Below are 18,296 nucleotides of genomic sequence, written 5' to 3'. Positions count from 1 at the left end.
ATGTAAATACAGCCCATACCTTTCTGGAGCAACCACCAACTTGCAGTGCCTTTTTGACAACTTGTATCCATGGCTTCGTGGGGTATGCGCCACACTTGGACCCTACCATAAGCACCTAACACCTGAAATTGTACTCATCTGACCAGGCCATGGTTTTCCAGTTGTCCAGCTTCTAACTATATAGCCATGAGCCCACGAGAGGCATTGGAGGCAGTGTTGTGATGTTAGCAAAGCCACCTGAATCGGTTGTCTGCTGCCATAACTCGTTGTTGTTGTTGTTGTTGTTGTTGTTGTGGTCTTCAGTCCTGAGACTGGTTTGATGCAGCTCTCCATGCTACTCTATCCTGTGCAAGCTTTTTCATCTCCCAGTACCTACTGCAACCTACATCCTTCTGAATCTGCTTAGTGTATTCATCTCTTGGTCTCCCTCTACGATTTTTACCCTCCACGCTGCCCTCCAATGCTAAATTTGTGATCCCTTGATGCCTCAAAACATGTCCTACCAACCGATCCCTTCTTCTAGTCAAGTTGTGCCACAAACTTCTCTTCTCCCCAATCCTATTCAATACTTCCTCATTAGTTATGTGATCTACCCATCTAATCTTCAGCATTCTTCTGTAGCACCACATTTCGAAAGCTTCTATTCTCTTCTTGTCCAAACTATTTATTGTCCATGTTTCACTTCCATACATGGCTACACTCCATACAAATACTTTCAGAAACGACTTCCTGACACTTAAATCTATACTCGATGTTAACAAATTTCTCTTCTTCAGAAACGCTTTCCTTGCCATTGCCAGCCTACATTTTATATCCTCTCTACTTCGACCATCATCAGTTATTTTGCTCCCCAAATAGCAAAACTCCTTTACTACTTTAAGTGCCTCATTTCCTAATCTAATTCCCTCAGCATCACCCGACTTAATTAGACTACATTCCATTATCCTTGTTTTGCTTTTGTTGATGTTCATCTTATATCCTCCTTTCAAGACACTGTCCATTCCATTCAACTGCTCTTCCAAGTCCTTTGCTGTCTCTGACAGAATTGCAATGTCATCGGCGAACCTCAAAGTTTTTATTTCTTCTCCATGAATTTTAATACCTACTCCGAATTTTTCTTTTGTTTCCTTTACTGCTTGCTCAATATACAGATTGAACAACATCGGGGAGAGGCTACAACCCTGTCTTACTCCCTTCCCAACCACTGCTTCCCTTTCATGTCCCTCGACTCTTATAACTGCCATCTGGTTTCTGTACAAATTGTAAATAGCCTTTCGCTCCCTGTATTTTACCCCTGCCACCTTTAGAATTTGAAAGAGAGTATTCCAGTCAACATTGTCAAAAGCTTTCTCTAAATCTACAAATGCTAGAAACGTAGGTTTGCCTTTCCTTAATCTTTCTTCTAAGATAAGTCGTAAGGTCAGTATTGCCTCATGTGTTCCAGTGTTTCTACGGAATCCAAACTGATCTTCCCCGAGGTTGGCTTCTACTAGTTTTTCCATTCGTCTGTAAAGAATTCGTGTTAGTATTTTGCAGCTGTGACTTATTAAGCTGATAGTTCGGTAATTTTCACATCTGTCAACACCTGCTTTCTTTGGGATTGGAATTATTATATTCTTCTTGAAGTCTGAGGGTATTTCGCCTGTCTCATACATCTTGCTCACCAGATGGTAGAGTTTTGTCAGGACTGGCTCTCCCACGGCCGTCAGTAGTTCCAATGGAATATTGTCTACTCCGGGGGCCTTGTTTCGACTCAGGTCTTTCAGTGCTCTGTCAAACTCTTCACGCAGTATCTTATCTCCCATTTCGTCTTCATCTACATCCTCTTCCATTCCCATAATATTGTCCTCAAGTACATCGCCCTTGTATAGACCCTCTATATACTCCTTCCACCTTTCTGCTTTCCCTTCTTTGCTTAGAACTGGGTTTCCATCTGAGGTCTTGATATTCATACAAGTCGTTCTCTTATCTCCAAAGGTCTCTTTAATTTTCCTGTAGGCGGTATCTATCTTACCCCTAGTGAGATAGGCCTCTACATCCTTACATTTGTCCTCTAGCCATCCCTGCTTAGCCATTTTGCACTTCCTGTCGATCTCATTTTTGAGACGTTTGTATTCCTTTTTGCCTGTTTCATTTACTGCATTTTTATATTTTCTCCTTTCATCAATTAAATTCAATATTTCTTCTGTTATCCAAGGATTTCTACTAGCCCTCGTCTTTTTACCTACTTGATCCTCTGCTGCCTTCACTACTTCATCCCTCAAAGCTACCCATTCTTCTTCTACTGTATTTATTTCCCCCAATCCTGTCAATTGCTCCCTTATGCTCTCCCTGAATCTCTGTACAACCTCTGGTTCTTTTAGTTTATCCAGGTCCCATATCCTTAAATTCCCACCTTTTTGCAGTTTCTTCAGTTTTAATCTACAGGTCATAACCAATAGATTGTGGTCAGAGTCCACATCTGCCCCTGGAAATGTCTTACAATTTAAAACCTGGTTCCTAAATCTCTGTCTTACCATTATATAATCTATCTGATACCTTTTAGTATCGCCAGGGTTCTTCCATGTATACAACCTTCTTTCATGATTCTTAAACCAAGTGTTAGTTATGATTATGTTGTGCTCTGTGCAAAATTCGACCAGGCGGCTTCCTCTTTCATTTCTGTCCCCCAATCCATATTCACCTACTATGTTTCCTTCTCTCCCTTTTCCTACACTCGAATTCCAGTCACCCATGACTATTAAATTTTCGTCTCCCTTCACAATCTGAATAATTTCTTTTATTTCATCATACATTTCTTCAATTTCTTCGTCATCTGCAGAGCTAGTTGGCATATAAACTTGTACTACTGTAGTAGGCGTGGGCTTCGTATCTATCTTGGCCACAATAATGCGTTCACTATGCTGTTTGTAGTAGCTTACCCGCATTCCTATTTTCCTATTCATTATTAAACCTACTCCTGCATTACCCCTATTTGATTTTGTGTTTATAACCCTGTAGTCACCTGACCAGAAGTCTTGTTCCTCCTGCCACCGAAATTCACTAATTCCCACTATATCTAACTTCAACCTATCCATTTCCCTTTTTAAATTTTCTAACCTACCTGCCCGATTAAGGGATCTGACATTCCACGCTCCGATCCGTAGAACGCCAGTTTTCTTTCTCCTGATAACGACATCCTCTTGAGTAGTCCCCGCCCGGAGATCCGAATGGGGGACTATTTTACCTCCGGAATATTTTACCCAAGAGGACGCCATCATCATGTAATCATACAGTAAAGCTGCATGCCCTCGGGAAAAATTACGGCTGTAGTTTCCCCTTGCTTTCAGCCGTTCGCAGTACCAGCACAGCAAGGCCGTTTTGGTTATTGTTACAAGGCCAGATCAGTCAATCATCCAGACTGTTGCCCTTGCAACTACTGAAAAGGCTGCTGCCCCTCTTCAGGAACCACACGTTTGTCTGGCCTCTCAACAGATACCCCTCCGTTGTGGTTGCACCTACGGTACGGCTATCTGTATCGCTGAGGCACGCAAGCCTCCCCACCAACGGCAAGGTCCATGGTTCATGGGGGGGGGTTGTCTGCTGCCATAACTCATTAACAACAAATTTCGCTGGACTGTCTTTATGAATACATTCAGTGTATATCCCATGTTGATTTTTTCTGTGGTTATTTCATGCAGTGTTGCCTGTCTGTTTGTACTAACAACTCTACGCAAATGCCGCTACTTTCAGTCATTAAGTGAAGGCTGTTAGCCACTGTGTTGACCATGCTGAGAGGTAATGCTTGAAATTTGGTATTCTTGGCATACTCTTGACACTACAGAAATCAGAATATTGAATTCCTTAGCAGCGTGCGCACATGCTTGCGCATGTGGCAGCATCAATGTACCCCCACCCCCTCCTTGTTTGTTTCCTAAGATGGTTTATAAACGCTTAGGAGCAATCAGGGTGGCTCACTTCTTCTTAAATCCTTGTGGATCCCTCTTAACATAAGTGTCAAGTGTGTTGTCCTTCTCTGTTACCTCCACCAGTTGATTCCTGTTTTCTCTCTTGAAGAACGAAGCTGTGGTTCCAAAAGCTAAGAGTGCTATCAATTGCTTATTCATGCATGCTTCTGTTGTCTGCACTAGAAGTGCACCTCCTAAAAGGAAGTATTGGCAATCTCATTTGCCTCTTTGTGGATTTAGCAAATAGTACAATGTGAGTATAGTTAAGATTGCTATGTGATAGGATAATACTCTGTACCTAATTTGTATATTGTCTGTACAGGATAAAACTATTTACTGCCCTATAAGTGGCAAGCCACTGAAGGTCAAGGACCTCATTAACGTAAAATTTAAAGAAGTGAATGACCCTGATGACAAGAAACCACTTGTTGTCAAAAAAAGTCGATATATGTGTGCTGTTACTCATGATGTCCTGAGTAATTCTGTCCCTTGTGCTGTTATTAGAACAACGTAAGTACCTTTTTTTATTTTTTAAAGAGAACTTATTGAAAGACATAATTTGCGTTAGAAGTATAATTTGTACACTCTCTGCTCTTTGTACCACTCGTTAATCTATAGACTAAGAGTCAATTTAGTCTCTCATTTCACTTCACCTCCTTGATGGAATTACTTGGTTTACATAGTACAGATATTGAATACCTGGTTCTTCCTGCAGCTACATGTGCACTACAATCTGCAAGAGCACATGGAGGGGGGGGGGGGGGGTTAACATATTACTTTTGTGGAAGCAGAGTGGAGTAGAAGAGTAAACACGATTACCTACAAAATAAAACTGAAACAAACTATTTAAAACTTTTGTTTATTTATCATAAAATGTGCTAATAGTATATTTTTATGATAAGTACGTACTGCTGACAGGGTTTTTATCTGAGACTAGGCCTACTGATGAAGTGCAACACAGAGACTGTATTTTCAGTGACAGGACACACAAGTAGCATCATTACCACTTCTGATTTCTTAGCAGGTTGTCACAGGATGATCCGTTTAAAAAGAAAGAAAATGGGATAGTAAAATACTAAGAAAATAAGCTACAAATCAAACTAACTTTTATACAAAACCATAAACACTTGAATTATTTGTCGACTGAGAGGAGCCAAAAGAGGTGCTTGCAGTGTGAACATATCTGCGCTCTGATTATTGGAACTGAAGGCTACCAATAACTGTGTAACAGTGTAAAGTAAGTAGCTCTTAAATCATTAAGATAAAATTAAAAATACTCACAGTTTAATATAGATGGTTAGAGAAAGCCTTTGTCAAAGTGAAAACTAGCAAACACTTGCATAACTACTGGTGTAGATAAGCTACATGTATACTAGAAGCAGGGTAGATGCCATCTGCGTCAGGTGTGATTCATATCTATAGTTGGAGTCACAAACGATGGCAGTTGAATTTAGGCTTATCTGCACACCTATGCCATGCATTCTCCAACAGGCAATGAGCATTCAGTAGTGTTCTGTTTCAATGTCGTAGCCAGTGTGAGCATTAAATGTGATTGTAGCGAGTTATTTTGTGAATTTTTATTCTGTTTGATGCGATTTGACATCACTGATGGTGGTAGTAAGTGGCAAATTCTACATAGGCAAGTGAGAGGCATAATTTGCAAAATACAATACATTCTTCAAGCACAGAGCAGATGTATATGCATACTGCAGTTGTTGCTTGGAACTGGCAACAAGACAATTCCCATTTGTGCCTGAACTGCATAAAATGCCACTGTCCGTGAATCAGACTATAGCAAACTAGTTTCTGTGGGTCATAAGTATACACTAAACAGCCAGTATGAAAGAAGTGACGAATCGAGCCACTGTTAGAAAAGTGCAAGCTATTAAAAAAAGAAAGTAACCTTGACAAAGGTGAAAATCAGGGATGAGATATCATAACAGATAATAAAGTTTCAAAAAAGGCTTTGTTATTGAAATCACGTTGTTCTTTATACAGCAGATGTGGATTTTTTTTAATTAATAAAAATTAAGCTCTTTAGTTGTATCCAAGTGGCATCCTTTAGGAGGTGCCAATGAAGTTGTGTCCAAGACATAATTTACGCCCATGCTAATATGTTCATTGGAGACCTGGACAGTGACAAGAAGAGAGGAGAATAGAATCATAGTCAGTGAAATGAAATTTCTAAGACGTATGTTAGGGAAAAAGAGAAGAGGCACAGTGAGAAATGAAGATTTTAGGAATGAAATTGGAGTACAAAAGCTGATGAGAGAATTGAGAACAACAGTTTAAAATGGTATGGACATCTAAAGAAAGTACAAGATAGAAGAATGTGAAAAGGAATAATGAAGACAAAGTTCTAGGATAAGAGGAAGTCCTAGAAAAAGAAGGAATAAGTCTCTTAGACAAGTTTAAAGGGAAGGAATTTGGACTGGAACTGAACAGTTATAGAAAAAGAATGGTGGAAATAAGGGGGAAAGTGGAGAACCAGGCCTGATACTGGATACAGGGGAAATGAAGACAATGATACCCAGAAACTGATTTGTGCATCCCTCTTTATGTCAACTTTTTTAAAATGAGAACTATAAGAAGCCGTCCTTTGGATATAAAAGTGGGAACCTCGCTAGTTCACGACAGTCAGTTTTAGCCCTGACGACGACCATGGAGGTAGTGGTCGAAAGCTCGGAGATTTATCCTGATTTGACGCGGCATGTACACCGAGAAATTTTTACTCAGGAAATACGTCGCGAAAGACTTCGTAGCTATAAAGTTTTTGGTTACTGTCTATTTTGCCTCTTTTTTTTCCTCACTTAATAGTATCTTCTCAAGCGCAAGTTTTTCTGTTGAATTAATTTCCTGTTAAATTAGTTTGTGCATTGCTTCATCTTAAACATTTTTTTTTTGTATTTGTTTTAAATCAGTACAGATCGAAGAAAAAAGAAAAGGCAGCCATTTGTTTTTACAATATTTCTGTAACCAGAGGATTTTCTCTTCTTGAACGCATCAGCTATAATCAGTAGTAGCAGAGGTTCCTGCGGTATTCAGCAATTGAAAGATGACGAGTACAACAATCTATTGTTTCAGATCATTATGCCTTTTACATGAGGAACTAAAAAATCCAAAAAAAGTTAACCTTCTTGCGTCATCACTTGCAGTACTGTTTTGCTAACTTGACAGATTATGTCTGAAATTTGAAAACTGTTGTAAGCTTCACAAACAGAAATAACATCTATGACATAATATTTTTTTGCTGACTCTCTTAGATTTTGTAAGTTTCATAATGATTCTATGTTATATGTGCAGGGGAGATGTGGTAACAATGGAATGTGTTGAGAAGATAATTAAGAAAGACTGGCTTCACCCACTGACCAATGAAAAACTCACAGAAAAGGATATTATTCCAATGCAACGGGTTAGTTTACTGTTAAACTTTTTTTGTCCATGCAAATTTGATAGCAAAAATTGTTATTTAATGGTGGTCATTATCTCGTTTCAGGGTGGAACAGGATATTCTATTACTAATGATAAACTGCAAGGGAAGCATGAACGACCAGTCTTACAGGCATAAGGAAAGCTTGATCTTGTACATACTTTCTATTTTGGTGAAGAAGCCCAATGATGATTCTTTAAACCATGTTTAAAATAGACATGTTCAAAGTTTTTTTTTTTTCTTTTTGAAGCAGTGGTTTTCTAAATGTTACAGGTACCAGGAGTTCTTTGTTCTAGTACTAATTAAAATTTTGTAAGAGTGAAATTTTACATTTATAGTTTGTAGATCACTATATTTTTCAGTAATTCTCCTGTAAAACTTTCTCGTGATGGTAATAAAGATATTCTTTTTATTGCTTCAAATGGCAAGTTTTGCATGGCTACATTTTATTGCATATCGGCATGTGTTTGTATTACATTTGTATCATTATTGTGCATGTGTAGATATAGTATGTCATTTCAAACTCATACGGAATTAATCTTTTTGCCTTTCATTTAGAGTATCTCTTAAGATGCATCCATGTGATACATTTCTCTGTTCAATTTCAGGCATGTGCCTGAAGCTGTCAGCAGCGTAATAAAAGCTTGTACTTTGCATAAGTGCGATTTGTCACAAATGTATTGCGCTTATCAAAAGAAAATAGTTTTCCTTCCTTGTTGGGTGTCTTGTATGCTGTTCTAGGACAACAGTCAAGTGTGATGAGCCTGTGTTCAAAGTGTACATATCTGTAATTGTATTTTCTTGAGTGCTTTTCACCAGAGTCGACTGTTGACAGAAAATCCCAATAACACTACTTGCTTATTCTGGAGGTACACTTCACAAGATTATAAAAATATGAGGGCTGACAATTTAATAGATTTCTAATTAATACAATTAACACTTTGCCATCCGGCGACACCACAGTGGTGTTGTGTGCGAAATAGCGGTCAACGGCCAGCGACACCACAGTGGTGTCGTGAGCATAGTGTCGCGCAGTGGCCGGTGACAACGCTCTAGTATCTTTTTCATTCTGTTGGTGTTTTGTTTAGGTAACAATAAGTTACACACGTCAACAAGTATTTTGTTTTTATAAGTATTTGTGCGCTTTCATCGTGGCAGACGAAAGAGACGATACAATTATTTACGATGAATGTGCGGATGTCTTGTCTGACGTTCCGGACGACTTGGCAGATTGGGAAGACTACACTGGATATCAAAAAAATGAAAATGAAGCAGGATCGTTGGAAGATAGTGAAATAGGTCCAAGAAGAATTCGGTGAGTGCTACAGTTGCCAACGGATTCTGTTGAATCAGACGAAGAAGACAGACTATGATTTACTGAGGATCAATAATAAATTTGAAGGATCTCCGGGACCACAAACATTTCCCAAAGATACACAGAGCGTCGTGGATAGCGTAGAATTATATATTGGGAACAATCTATTTGAATATATTAGCAACGAAACCAACAAGTATTACAGTCAAAATTGCAATAGAAGGAAACTGGATTTTAAAAAAATGCCAAATTTGTCGACGTTATGGGACCTGAACTTAGAAGTAAGGTTTGGGCTTGCTATCCTTATGGGAATTGTAAGAAAAGCAAGGATCGGTGATTACTGGTCAGTGAATCCGTTGATACACACACCGGTGTTTTGCAAAACCATGTCCCGCAACCGATTTAGACAAATATAATAATTGTTACATTTTTCCGACAACAACAAACCAGATCATGCCGACTGGCTTTTCAAAATGCAACTCGTAATTGATTATTTTTCCAAAAAGTTTAAAGAAATGTTTAATCTAAGTCAAAACATCCCAATTGATAAAGGAATGATACTGTGGCGAGGACAGTTAAATTTTAAAGTTTACAATCCGTTGAAAATTACAAAATATGGCATACTCATTTGGATGCTGTGTGATTCGAGTACGGGATACATTTCCTCATTCAAGATATATTCCAATGCTGGACAATCTTTAGCAAAAACAGTGATGGCACTATTGACACCTTCTTGTGGAAAGTGGAATCACCTCTACATGGATAATTATTATAGCAATGTAGAACTTGCAGAGAAGTTACTTGAAAAGAAAATTTGAGTTTGTGGAACGATGCAGTAAAATAGAGGATTTCCGGAAAAATTAAAGCGCACAAAAGTCAGTGTGTTTGAAGCTTGTTATCAATGGGAAGGTGATAGCGGCCAGCGACAAGCCAAGTAATCCGAATTAGCACTGCCGGCGCCAAGCGAATAAATTTTAACAAGACTTGCGGACGGCAAAGTGTTAAAAGCCTAATAAACTGAGAAAAACTTTATGAATGGTTATTTTAAATAAAGTCTTTGACATGGAAAAGCATTTCAAACAAACAAATTCCATTGTTTCTTTGTATTGAGCAGTTTTTTTATGAACTTTCAAAGTTTTTCCAGGTTAAGATCATTTCCGAGTGGCATAGGCACTAATAAATGGGGCTCTAATAAATAAAACAAATAATAAATGAAATAAAACAAATGAAATCTTTCCTGAACTTCCCATTGTTTTAAATAATGTTCTCCTGTTATTTTTGTACATCTGAAAATAGTATTGAGAACAGTTTCATTACATGAGAAGTTCAAATAAACTAGTAATGAAGAAGTCTCGTTTACAGTTTCAGAATTTTTTGTTGTCAGATATGTAATTAGTAGCTCCAACTTACAAGTGAATAATTGGTTTTTCAGTATGGCAACATTGTGGCCAGCCTTAATCACTCTAGAAATAAATTGGCTAGAGAAGCACATTATTAGTTTTCCCAACAGATCACCAAAATCTTGGACCCACATTTAATATGGATAGATGCTATAGCATTCGTTTCATGTGTCTAGCCAGTTTTGATGCTTGCACTTTTGTTCCTCTACATGTACACTAGTTCATGAGAAAAGAGGCACCATCTGGAAATAATGGTCAAGCAGTTTGGTTGACAGCATTCTTAAATTTTGCTATGAACGTGAGATTTAGGGATACATATTATTAAGTGTTAATTTTTTGTGTAGTGCTTGAATCTAGTATTTCCCAGAAAGTAAACTGAAGATCTGGCCAGTGGGTCAGCACCATCATGCTATATAATGGTACACATTGGTATCTTTACAAGCATTGTCAAACACATGTCTTTATGGCATAAAAGTGTTATCATGTTAGTAACACAGCATCATGTCTTCTTCAGATGACAATGATGTTTGGCTTCAGTCAACATAATCAACAAAAGTTGAAAAGACTTCATTGGGTTCATCTTTCTTGTCGTCCTGTAATCCAACCTGGTGTGGATTCCAGAGAATCGAACAGTACTCAAGAATGAGTCACACTTGTGTTCTGTATGTGGTATCCTTTGTAAATGAGCTATGCTTTTCTGAAATTCTCCAAACTCGCCCATCCGCTTTGTCTTCTACCACCCTTATAATTCTCTTTCTCCATAGTGTGTTAGTTGTTTCAGATACATATGGATATTTTTATTGATTGACTCTGGGGAATATGGCTTCAGTAGTGATGGGAGTGGAGTGAAAGAAACCTCTCCCGCTAAAGCATCAATTGTAGGCGAGCTCCCGCTTTCAGTACCTACACTGTGTTATTTTGCTGTAGATAAAGCTCTTCTCATAGTAAGCTAAATGAGACCATATCCTCAAAGAAAATTTTTTAAGGAAAAGAACATAATTAATTACAGATATCTAGGGAAGAAGTCTGTAGAATATTCTTTTGGTATATTAATGTTGAGTTACAGATGTTGGATACTTCAGTAAATTGTGATGTGAATAAAACTGATGTGGTGGTTCAGTGTATTAGTGTGTTACATAGTTTTACGTTGATTCATGTGGTGCATATTCTAAGGCATCTGTGCAGCACAATGTAGACCAATCTACTGAGAACTCAGTATACCAGCAGTGACCTACAAACAATTCTAAAAGTATATAAATCAGCTCTGTAGATTTATTCTTAGCCTCAATAGAGTATGTTGTATGTAACAATTATGAAAAGGGTAGAATGCTGCTCACTGTGAAGATGACTCATTGAGTTGCAGACCGACACAACAAAAAGACTTTCACACTGAGCTTTTGGCCAAAGCCTTCTTCAGAAAGGAAAGGAAAACGCACACACAGTGGAACTTTGCATAACAAGCATAGTTCATTCCAGAATCTTACCAGTAGTGCGAAACACTCATTAAGTGAAAGAATTTATCCCATATAAATTAATGTAAAATATGGTAATGCTTCCATGCAGAAAAGTACTAAAACTTTTATCGTATTCATGCCATTTATTCAAAGAGTACATATACAGTATTATGTACTTTATGATTTATGATACATAACTAATACATAATTTACTAGGAGGCTACCTATAGTCATTTGTTTCTGCTGATACTTCAACACTTGGCGAAAATGCAACACAGCATTATTATCAAATAAATTTGTGGCCCACCGTGGCTACTGCTTTATTTGGGTGGTGATCTTCAGTGTACGATGCAGTTGATTCCCATGCTTTCAGCATATCTCTTACTGTGCCAGAAGATTGCTGCTTTACTATTAACTCCCATGCTCGTGGCCAAAGACACAATCACGTTGACTATAGGCTCCACAGGTACTCACTCAGATGCCTCAGAGTGACATTCGACAGCACATTCTGGCCAAAGCTTCTTCCAAACAGAAGTGAGGGTTCTCCTGGTAATCCCTTCCCACACCTTTTTGATCATCTTGATGCAGGCAACGATGTTGAAATGATATTTCCAAAACTGAGAGAGAGAGATTGGTAGCTTCAGTCAGCTCAAAGCAATGTTCAAAGAGTGCTTTAGTGTAGAGCTTCTTAAAGTTAGAAATAATTTGCTGGTCCATAGGCTGGAGTAGTGGAGTGATTTTGGGAGGCAGAAATTGGATCTTGATGAATTGATAAAATTCTTCAAGGAGGTGTTTTGTATGCCTGGAGAACGGACAGGAGCATTGCCCATAACAAGCAAGGCATGGAGTGGCAGATTTACCTAAAGCAAATATTTTTTCATAGAAGGACCAAACACTTCATTGATAGAATCACAAAAAAGGTCACTTGTCACCCAAGCCTTGTTGTGGGACTTGCTCTTCTGGACTTTACACTTTTTGTGGGCTCATTGAGTTTCTGAATGGTGAACAAGCAGCAGTTTAATTTTCAAATTGCCTCTTGCATTGGCACAGAATAGCAACGTGGATGGTCTTTCATTGGCTTGTGACCGGGCAGTGCAGTCTCCTCTGCTGTTATAAAGGTACTCTTCAGCATCTTTTCTAGTATAGATCCGTCTCATCACAATTAAAAACCTGTTGTGGCAGATAACCCTCAGAATCTAAGAGCATCTTGAAGTTGCTAATTAAGTTCTCTGCTACCTTTGTGTCAGAGCTGGTTGCTTCACTGTGCCTCACAATGCTGTGGATGTGGTTCTTCTCTTAAACTTCTCAAACCACCCATGGCTTCCCTTAAACACTTCTTTGGCTGCTGATGATCCTGGTGTCTTCTTAACGGGCTCGGTGAAAATCATTCTCGCCTTCTCACAAATGATGTTCTCATTAATAGTGTCACCCTGCAATTGCTTTTCATTTATCCATATAAGGAGCAATCTTTTGACATCGTCCAGAATATGAAACTGTTTCTTAGATACTCTTGTCACTCCCTTTGAAACATCCATCTCCTTAATCTTTCCCTTATTCTTGAAGATGGTGCAAATAGTTGATGTACACCGATTGTATGTGAGTGCTAAATCAGCAGTGCTCACACCACGTTCACACTATTCAATGGTTTTACATTTCATTTCTAAGGTCATTTTCTTTCTCTTGTGTTTGTCTTGTTGCGGCTTTATCTTCGGAAACATTACTACGAAGGTTATGAAAATTTACACATAAAAAAAAAACACTGTGAACTCAAGTTTCGAAAAATGTGTGATCACAAAGCTGCACTAAGATGGTAGCAGAAAGAGTGCTAAAACCAGACTGCAGTATGTACTAAAGACTTTGTTCATATGCTGCTTCCAACAACAAAAGGTGCTCATATTGTTGAACGTTTCCTGCGCTGTGCTCGAACGGCTGGTGACGACGTACTAAATTGTCATCACTCATTACACGAAACTTCACTCGATAAGAGAGTAATTTTTGTACAGTTTGTTCTTCTTCTGGGTAGAGACGTGAATTCTACTTCACTTGGCAGTGTGTCCCTCTTGCTGTAATTTGCACACTATTTGCTTACATGAATTTAATATTTTGCTCTGACAGTCTTTTCGTCAGGAGTGTGACTCCCTTTGCCTTCTCATTAGAAATAATTTTAACAGCAAGCTGTCATAGCAGACACTGAAGGCATTTTTCTATGACCACTTTCTGTGTTTGCACTGAGAGGTAACAACATGTACTACTTTTAACTATTTATAGTCCTTATGGCAAGAAAACATCCCTGATAATTAAAGTGTGTTCTGCACGACTGCTTCATGTGTCTTATGCGACAAATCTTGTAACAAAATTTTCTTTACACTTCTTTGGCAATGTCTCATTGTTGCTGCAGTGGTAGGCAGCTATGGCTTTCAGTCACTGTTGCAGTAGCCATTTTCACTTTGCTGTTGAAAGGTGGAAACAGTGTTGCTTGCTATCAGAGGTCATTTATCGCCGTATGGAGTTTAGATAAGTGAGCAAGTGAGTTTCCGCTGAGGCCAGTTCTATGGTTTGCTTTATCAAATAATTCGAACTCACTAGAAAGACAGTTGTATTTACACACTTAGTAGTGACAAAATTACATCAACAGTATTTTATAATATTTATCCTCCTTTGTTTTGTCTGCACTACTTGAAAATGAGCTCCAAAACTATACGATCTGTCCTAAGATTATCTGCACCTACTCTCTATTAGTGCACATGGTACTCAGCAACAATAGAAACTGAATTTATTTATTGTACTAACAGGACATCAGAAGGCAGATCCAGCACACCGCCATTCTGTTGTTGAACGTCCCATGAGCGATGCAAGTAATAATTTTTGTATGTTAATTAGTTGATAGCAACTAGTGTTTTGAAAAATAAATTTGTGGTAAAGCCATTAGTTTTACCAAACGATAAATTTAGAGTAGATTGAACTGAAATATATTAGCCTTTATACAAAATAATTGTATGTGTATGTAATAAAAGTGGTTGTTAAAATTATCCTTGGTATACATAATTTCTGCTTTCTCCTCTTCCAATGTGTAGTTTCCTATTTTTCTAGTTATTGTTTGATCTTTTCAACTCATCCTTCAAAAACTTTTTATGGAAGCCTTTTAACAACTTGCACTCACATACCTTTGCTAATATCAGTACAGTGTGCACAACATTCTTAGCACCTTTAATCTGAGAGTGCCTTTACTGCTATATTGAATTTTCCATTGCATCTTTACGGTTCAAAAAGTGACTTCAATTTAATTTCAAACTGCAGGAACAAGTGCAAAGGACACGTGAAGTGGGCAGTTGTAGTGAAGGCACCTCTGTACTAAAATTTAGTTAGTTATCGACCAATAACGTTAGCTGTGTAGGAGCATTGTCTTGCAGCAACCTCCAGATTTCCCTTCTCTGTTTTACTGACATTTCATATTGTGTTACAGTGGCAGTAGAGGATGTCCACAGCACCTTTCTTGCATATTTGCCTGCTGGAATGAATTTGTGACACCTTTATAAACAAAGCTATATTCAACAGCAGTTTTCTTTCTTTTTTCTACTTAAAAGCTTTACGTCCTTGGAGATGCACTAGTATTCAGTTCAGTGGACGGACATTTTGCTCAGGGATCCAAATCGCTAGTTTTGTAGCCAGTCTCAAGGGTATTATTAGAAAGTTGCATTATTCATCAGGTGAATTGTGAGCATTGTCACTGAGCTTCCTTTTGTTCAGTTTTGTTCAAGTGGTAATATTTTTGGAACTAAAACTTATCCATGTTGAAAACATTGTGCATTATGAAACTTCCTGGCAAATTATTCAAATCCAGCAACTTGCCTTTCCCAGGCAATGGTTTTACTGACCACATTGGTCAACTTGCTGGCAGTGGATGAGCATTTTACTGCAAATCTGTTTCCTTGGAGTGTTTCACGGTAGCATGTCTGAATAAAATCTTCTCGTTTTTCAAGTCGCATCAGTTATAATAAAATTCTCAAGCATGCAATGGCCATCTCCACCGTCAAAAGACTGGTGTGTGCACACACACACACACACACACACACACACACACACACACACACACACACACACACACACACACACACACACCTCCCTCCCCTCAATTACCAAACTGATGATTCCTTGATGCAACAAGATTTGTCATATCAGTCAGTCCCTTCTTTTAGTCCTGTTTTGTCATCATCCATTATTTTGCTGCCAAAATGTCAAAACTCACCAACTAATTTTAGTGTCTCATTTCCTAATCTAATTCCTTCAGCATCACCTGATTTAATTAGACCAAACTGCACAACCAAATGCATGTAGAAGCAGAAATGTTTCAGGAAGAAGAGAAAGAGGAAGGAGAAGAAAAAGTATCATTCCATTACCCTCATTTTATTTTTGTTGATATTCCCTTTATCACCTATTTTCAGGACACTATCCATTGTATTTAACAGATCGTTCAAGTCCTTTGATGTCTCTGACAGAATTACATAGTCATTGGCAAACCTCAGAGTTTTTATTTTCCTCTTCCTGAACTTTAATTCCCTCTCCAAATGTGAACTTGGTTTCCTTTACTGCTTCCTGAATGTAGTGATGGAATAACATCGAGGATAGGTTGCAAATGTGTCTCACTCCCTTTTCAACCACTGCTCCGCTTTGATGTCCCTCAGCTCTTATTTCTACTGTCTGGTTTGTATAAAAGATAACCTTTTGCCCCCTGTATTTTATCTCTGCTGACTTCAGTGATTAGAAGTCAGTCAGAATTATAAAAAGCTCCTCCAGGTCTACAAATGCTGTATATGTAGGTTTACCTTTTTTAACCTGTTTTCTAGGCTAAATTTTAGAGTTAGTACAGCCTCAGGCATTCCTGCATTTCTTCAGAAACTAGACTGACCTTCGGGTTCTACCTGTTATTTCCATGGTTCTGTAAATTAGTCATGTCAGTATTTTGCAGTTCATTAAAATACCAAACATGGGAGCATATAGCCTAATTGTCCATGGAAAAACTGAAGAACTTTGATATTTTTTATTTTATTTTATTGCACATCTGCTTGTATGTTGTGCATAGTATATCAATTTTCTTTTTAACCTCTTCCTATGTAATATATGGCTGGGAAAGATTTGACAAACATGCCATTTTGGTAATTGCCACTACTATTTTGTTTTTACCCTTGATCATAGTTTCCATCATTGTGGAAATTCACGATGCAGGGAACTAAATTTTAATGAAACCATTTTTCACTAAACATATGTGGTGGAACAGCAACACAAACAACAATCGCCATCTTGTCAAATTTTCTGCCACTTAAAACTTATGTCAAACAGCATCACACATTTGACAAAATGTTTGATTGTTTCAGCGCCCTTAAATCTGAATGTCTGGACAGGGTACCTTACTCTCTGTTTCTACAAATCTATTTCAGCTTAGAGATGCAACAAATGCTTGAAGTGCAGAAACTTGTTTAATTTGTTGGAAAGGGCATTATATTGCCAACCTTTGTTATTTCAAAATGGTTTTGGTTTCTTAGGTACCTTCATGGTATCTTTTGGGAGAATTTTGACCTTTTTTTCCCCTAAAATATTGAATCACTAACTCTCACATTGTGTTTTGCAGATAACAGCATGGAGGAGAGCCTCGAGAGATTTGGAATATGTCAGGAAATATATTTCTAAAGAAATTATGGTTGGCTGTTGGTTTATGGGACATGTCCCAATGTGTTCTTTTGATTAGTATGTCAACACTGAAAATGTTCCCTCGAATTTTCACATATTCAACTACATCTTTTCTTTATGTTTCCTTGTGAGTTGTGTAGAAATGATACTTGATGTTCGTGAAGATGAACACAATTGAAATATATCAGCCCTCTACACCAGATGCTGAGCTTTCATTGCTCCTGTAGTTTACTGTGAAACTCCCCATTTGGCCATCGTGCAGTACAGTGGAGCTTACTCCTTTGTTTGGATCCCTGCAACAACAGCCGAAAGCAGTGTCACGACCAAAGATGGGGGTCACTTTGCTATCAGGAGGTCGAACAGGGAGTAGGGGTGATTGATACTGTTGAGTGCCGGGGTGGTAATGAAACATCATTCAATTAACAATCATTTGTAGGTGAGAGTTTTACAATCATTCCATCTTCTTTGTGACGCAACCTGGCAGCGACTGTGCAGAGTCCTCATTGCTTGAAAGCATGAGGTGGCATGTCAGTGCCCAGAGAAGAATTTGCTGAAAACAGGTCCTCCATTGCCTGTGGTCAGTGCTGAAGCCTCATCGCAGGAGGATGCGGCAACTGTGCGTCCCCACAGCCTTACATGGCTATGGATTACCATCAGAGCCTCGAATCGTTTGATGAGTGAAGCTGTGCTTCGGCTCGGTCCCTGAAACCTGCATACCCCTGTTGTCGGTTGTCGAGATGATGTGTAGGCAGGAGACCAGCAGCACCAAGGGCAGCCTGAGTTGCGGTCTCAGCACACAACCAGTAAAGTGATACGTGTACTGCTCCAGTAGTGGTGACACAGGCATCTGGTGCTTAAGTTGAACAGCTTGCCATTTGGGCAGTTCGTTTCTTCATCCATGGAAGATCAACTCAGCCCCCATCCTCAGCCAGTCACCATTGTGACCAGCTGGACTGCAGCTCAGAGGTCCCCTCCACGGTCGGATGGCAGTGGACTTCAAGTTAGCAGCTGCTTGTAGACACTTGTTTAATTCACCAGAGTATCCTGCAAATTAACACAGTTGGT

The 18,296-nt window shown here is 38.6% G+C and overlaps 1 protein-coding gene across 2 annotated transcripts in view; it reads left to right on the top strand.

Moving 5' to 3' along the window:
• The window catches only part of LOC124796368 (nitric oxide synthase-interacting protein homolog), a 69,242-nt gene extending 61,443 nt beyond the window's left edge, over positions 1-7,799 (top strand). For both annotated transcript variants that reach the window (XM_047260530.1, XM_047260529.1), the window contains 3 exons: positions 4,270-4,457; positions 7,251-7,359; positions 7,444-7,799. In XM_047260530.1, the coding sequence (XP_047116486.1) occupies positions 4,270-4,457; positions 7,251-7,359; positions 7,444-7,515 (369 nt within the window). In that variant the 3' untranslated portion in view covers positions 7,516-7,799. The remainder of the gene's footprint in view (positions 1-4,269; positions 4,458-7,250; positions 7,360-7,443) is intronic.
• The last annotated feature ends 10,497 nt before the right edge of the window (positions 7,800-18,296 follow it).

The sequence above is a fragment of the Schistocerca piceifrons genome, chromosome 4 (genome assembly GCF_021461385.2).
Source record: "Schistocerca piceifrons isolate TAMUIC-IGC-003096 chromosome 4, iqSchPice1.1, whole genome shotgun sequence".
Classification (NCBI taxonomy): Eukaryota; Metazoa; Arthropoda; class Insecta; order Orthoptera; family Acrididae; genus Schistocerca; species Schistocerca piceifrons.
This window is presented reverse-complemented; position numbering and strand designations above follow the sequence as displayed.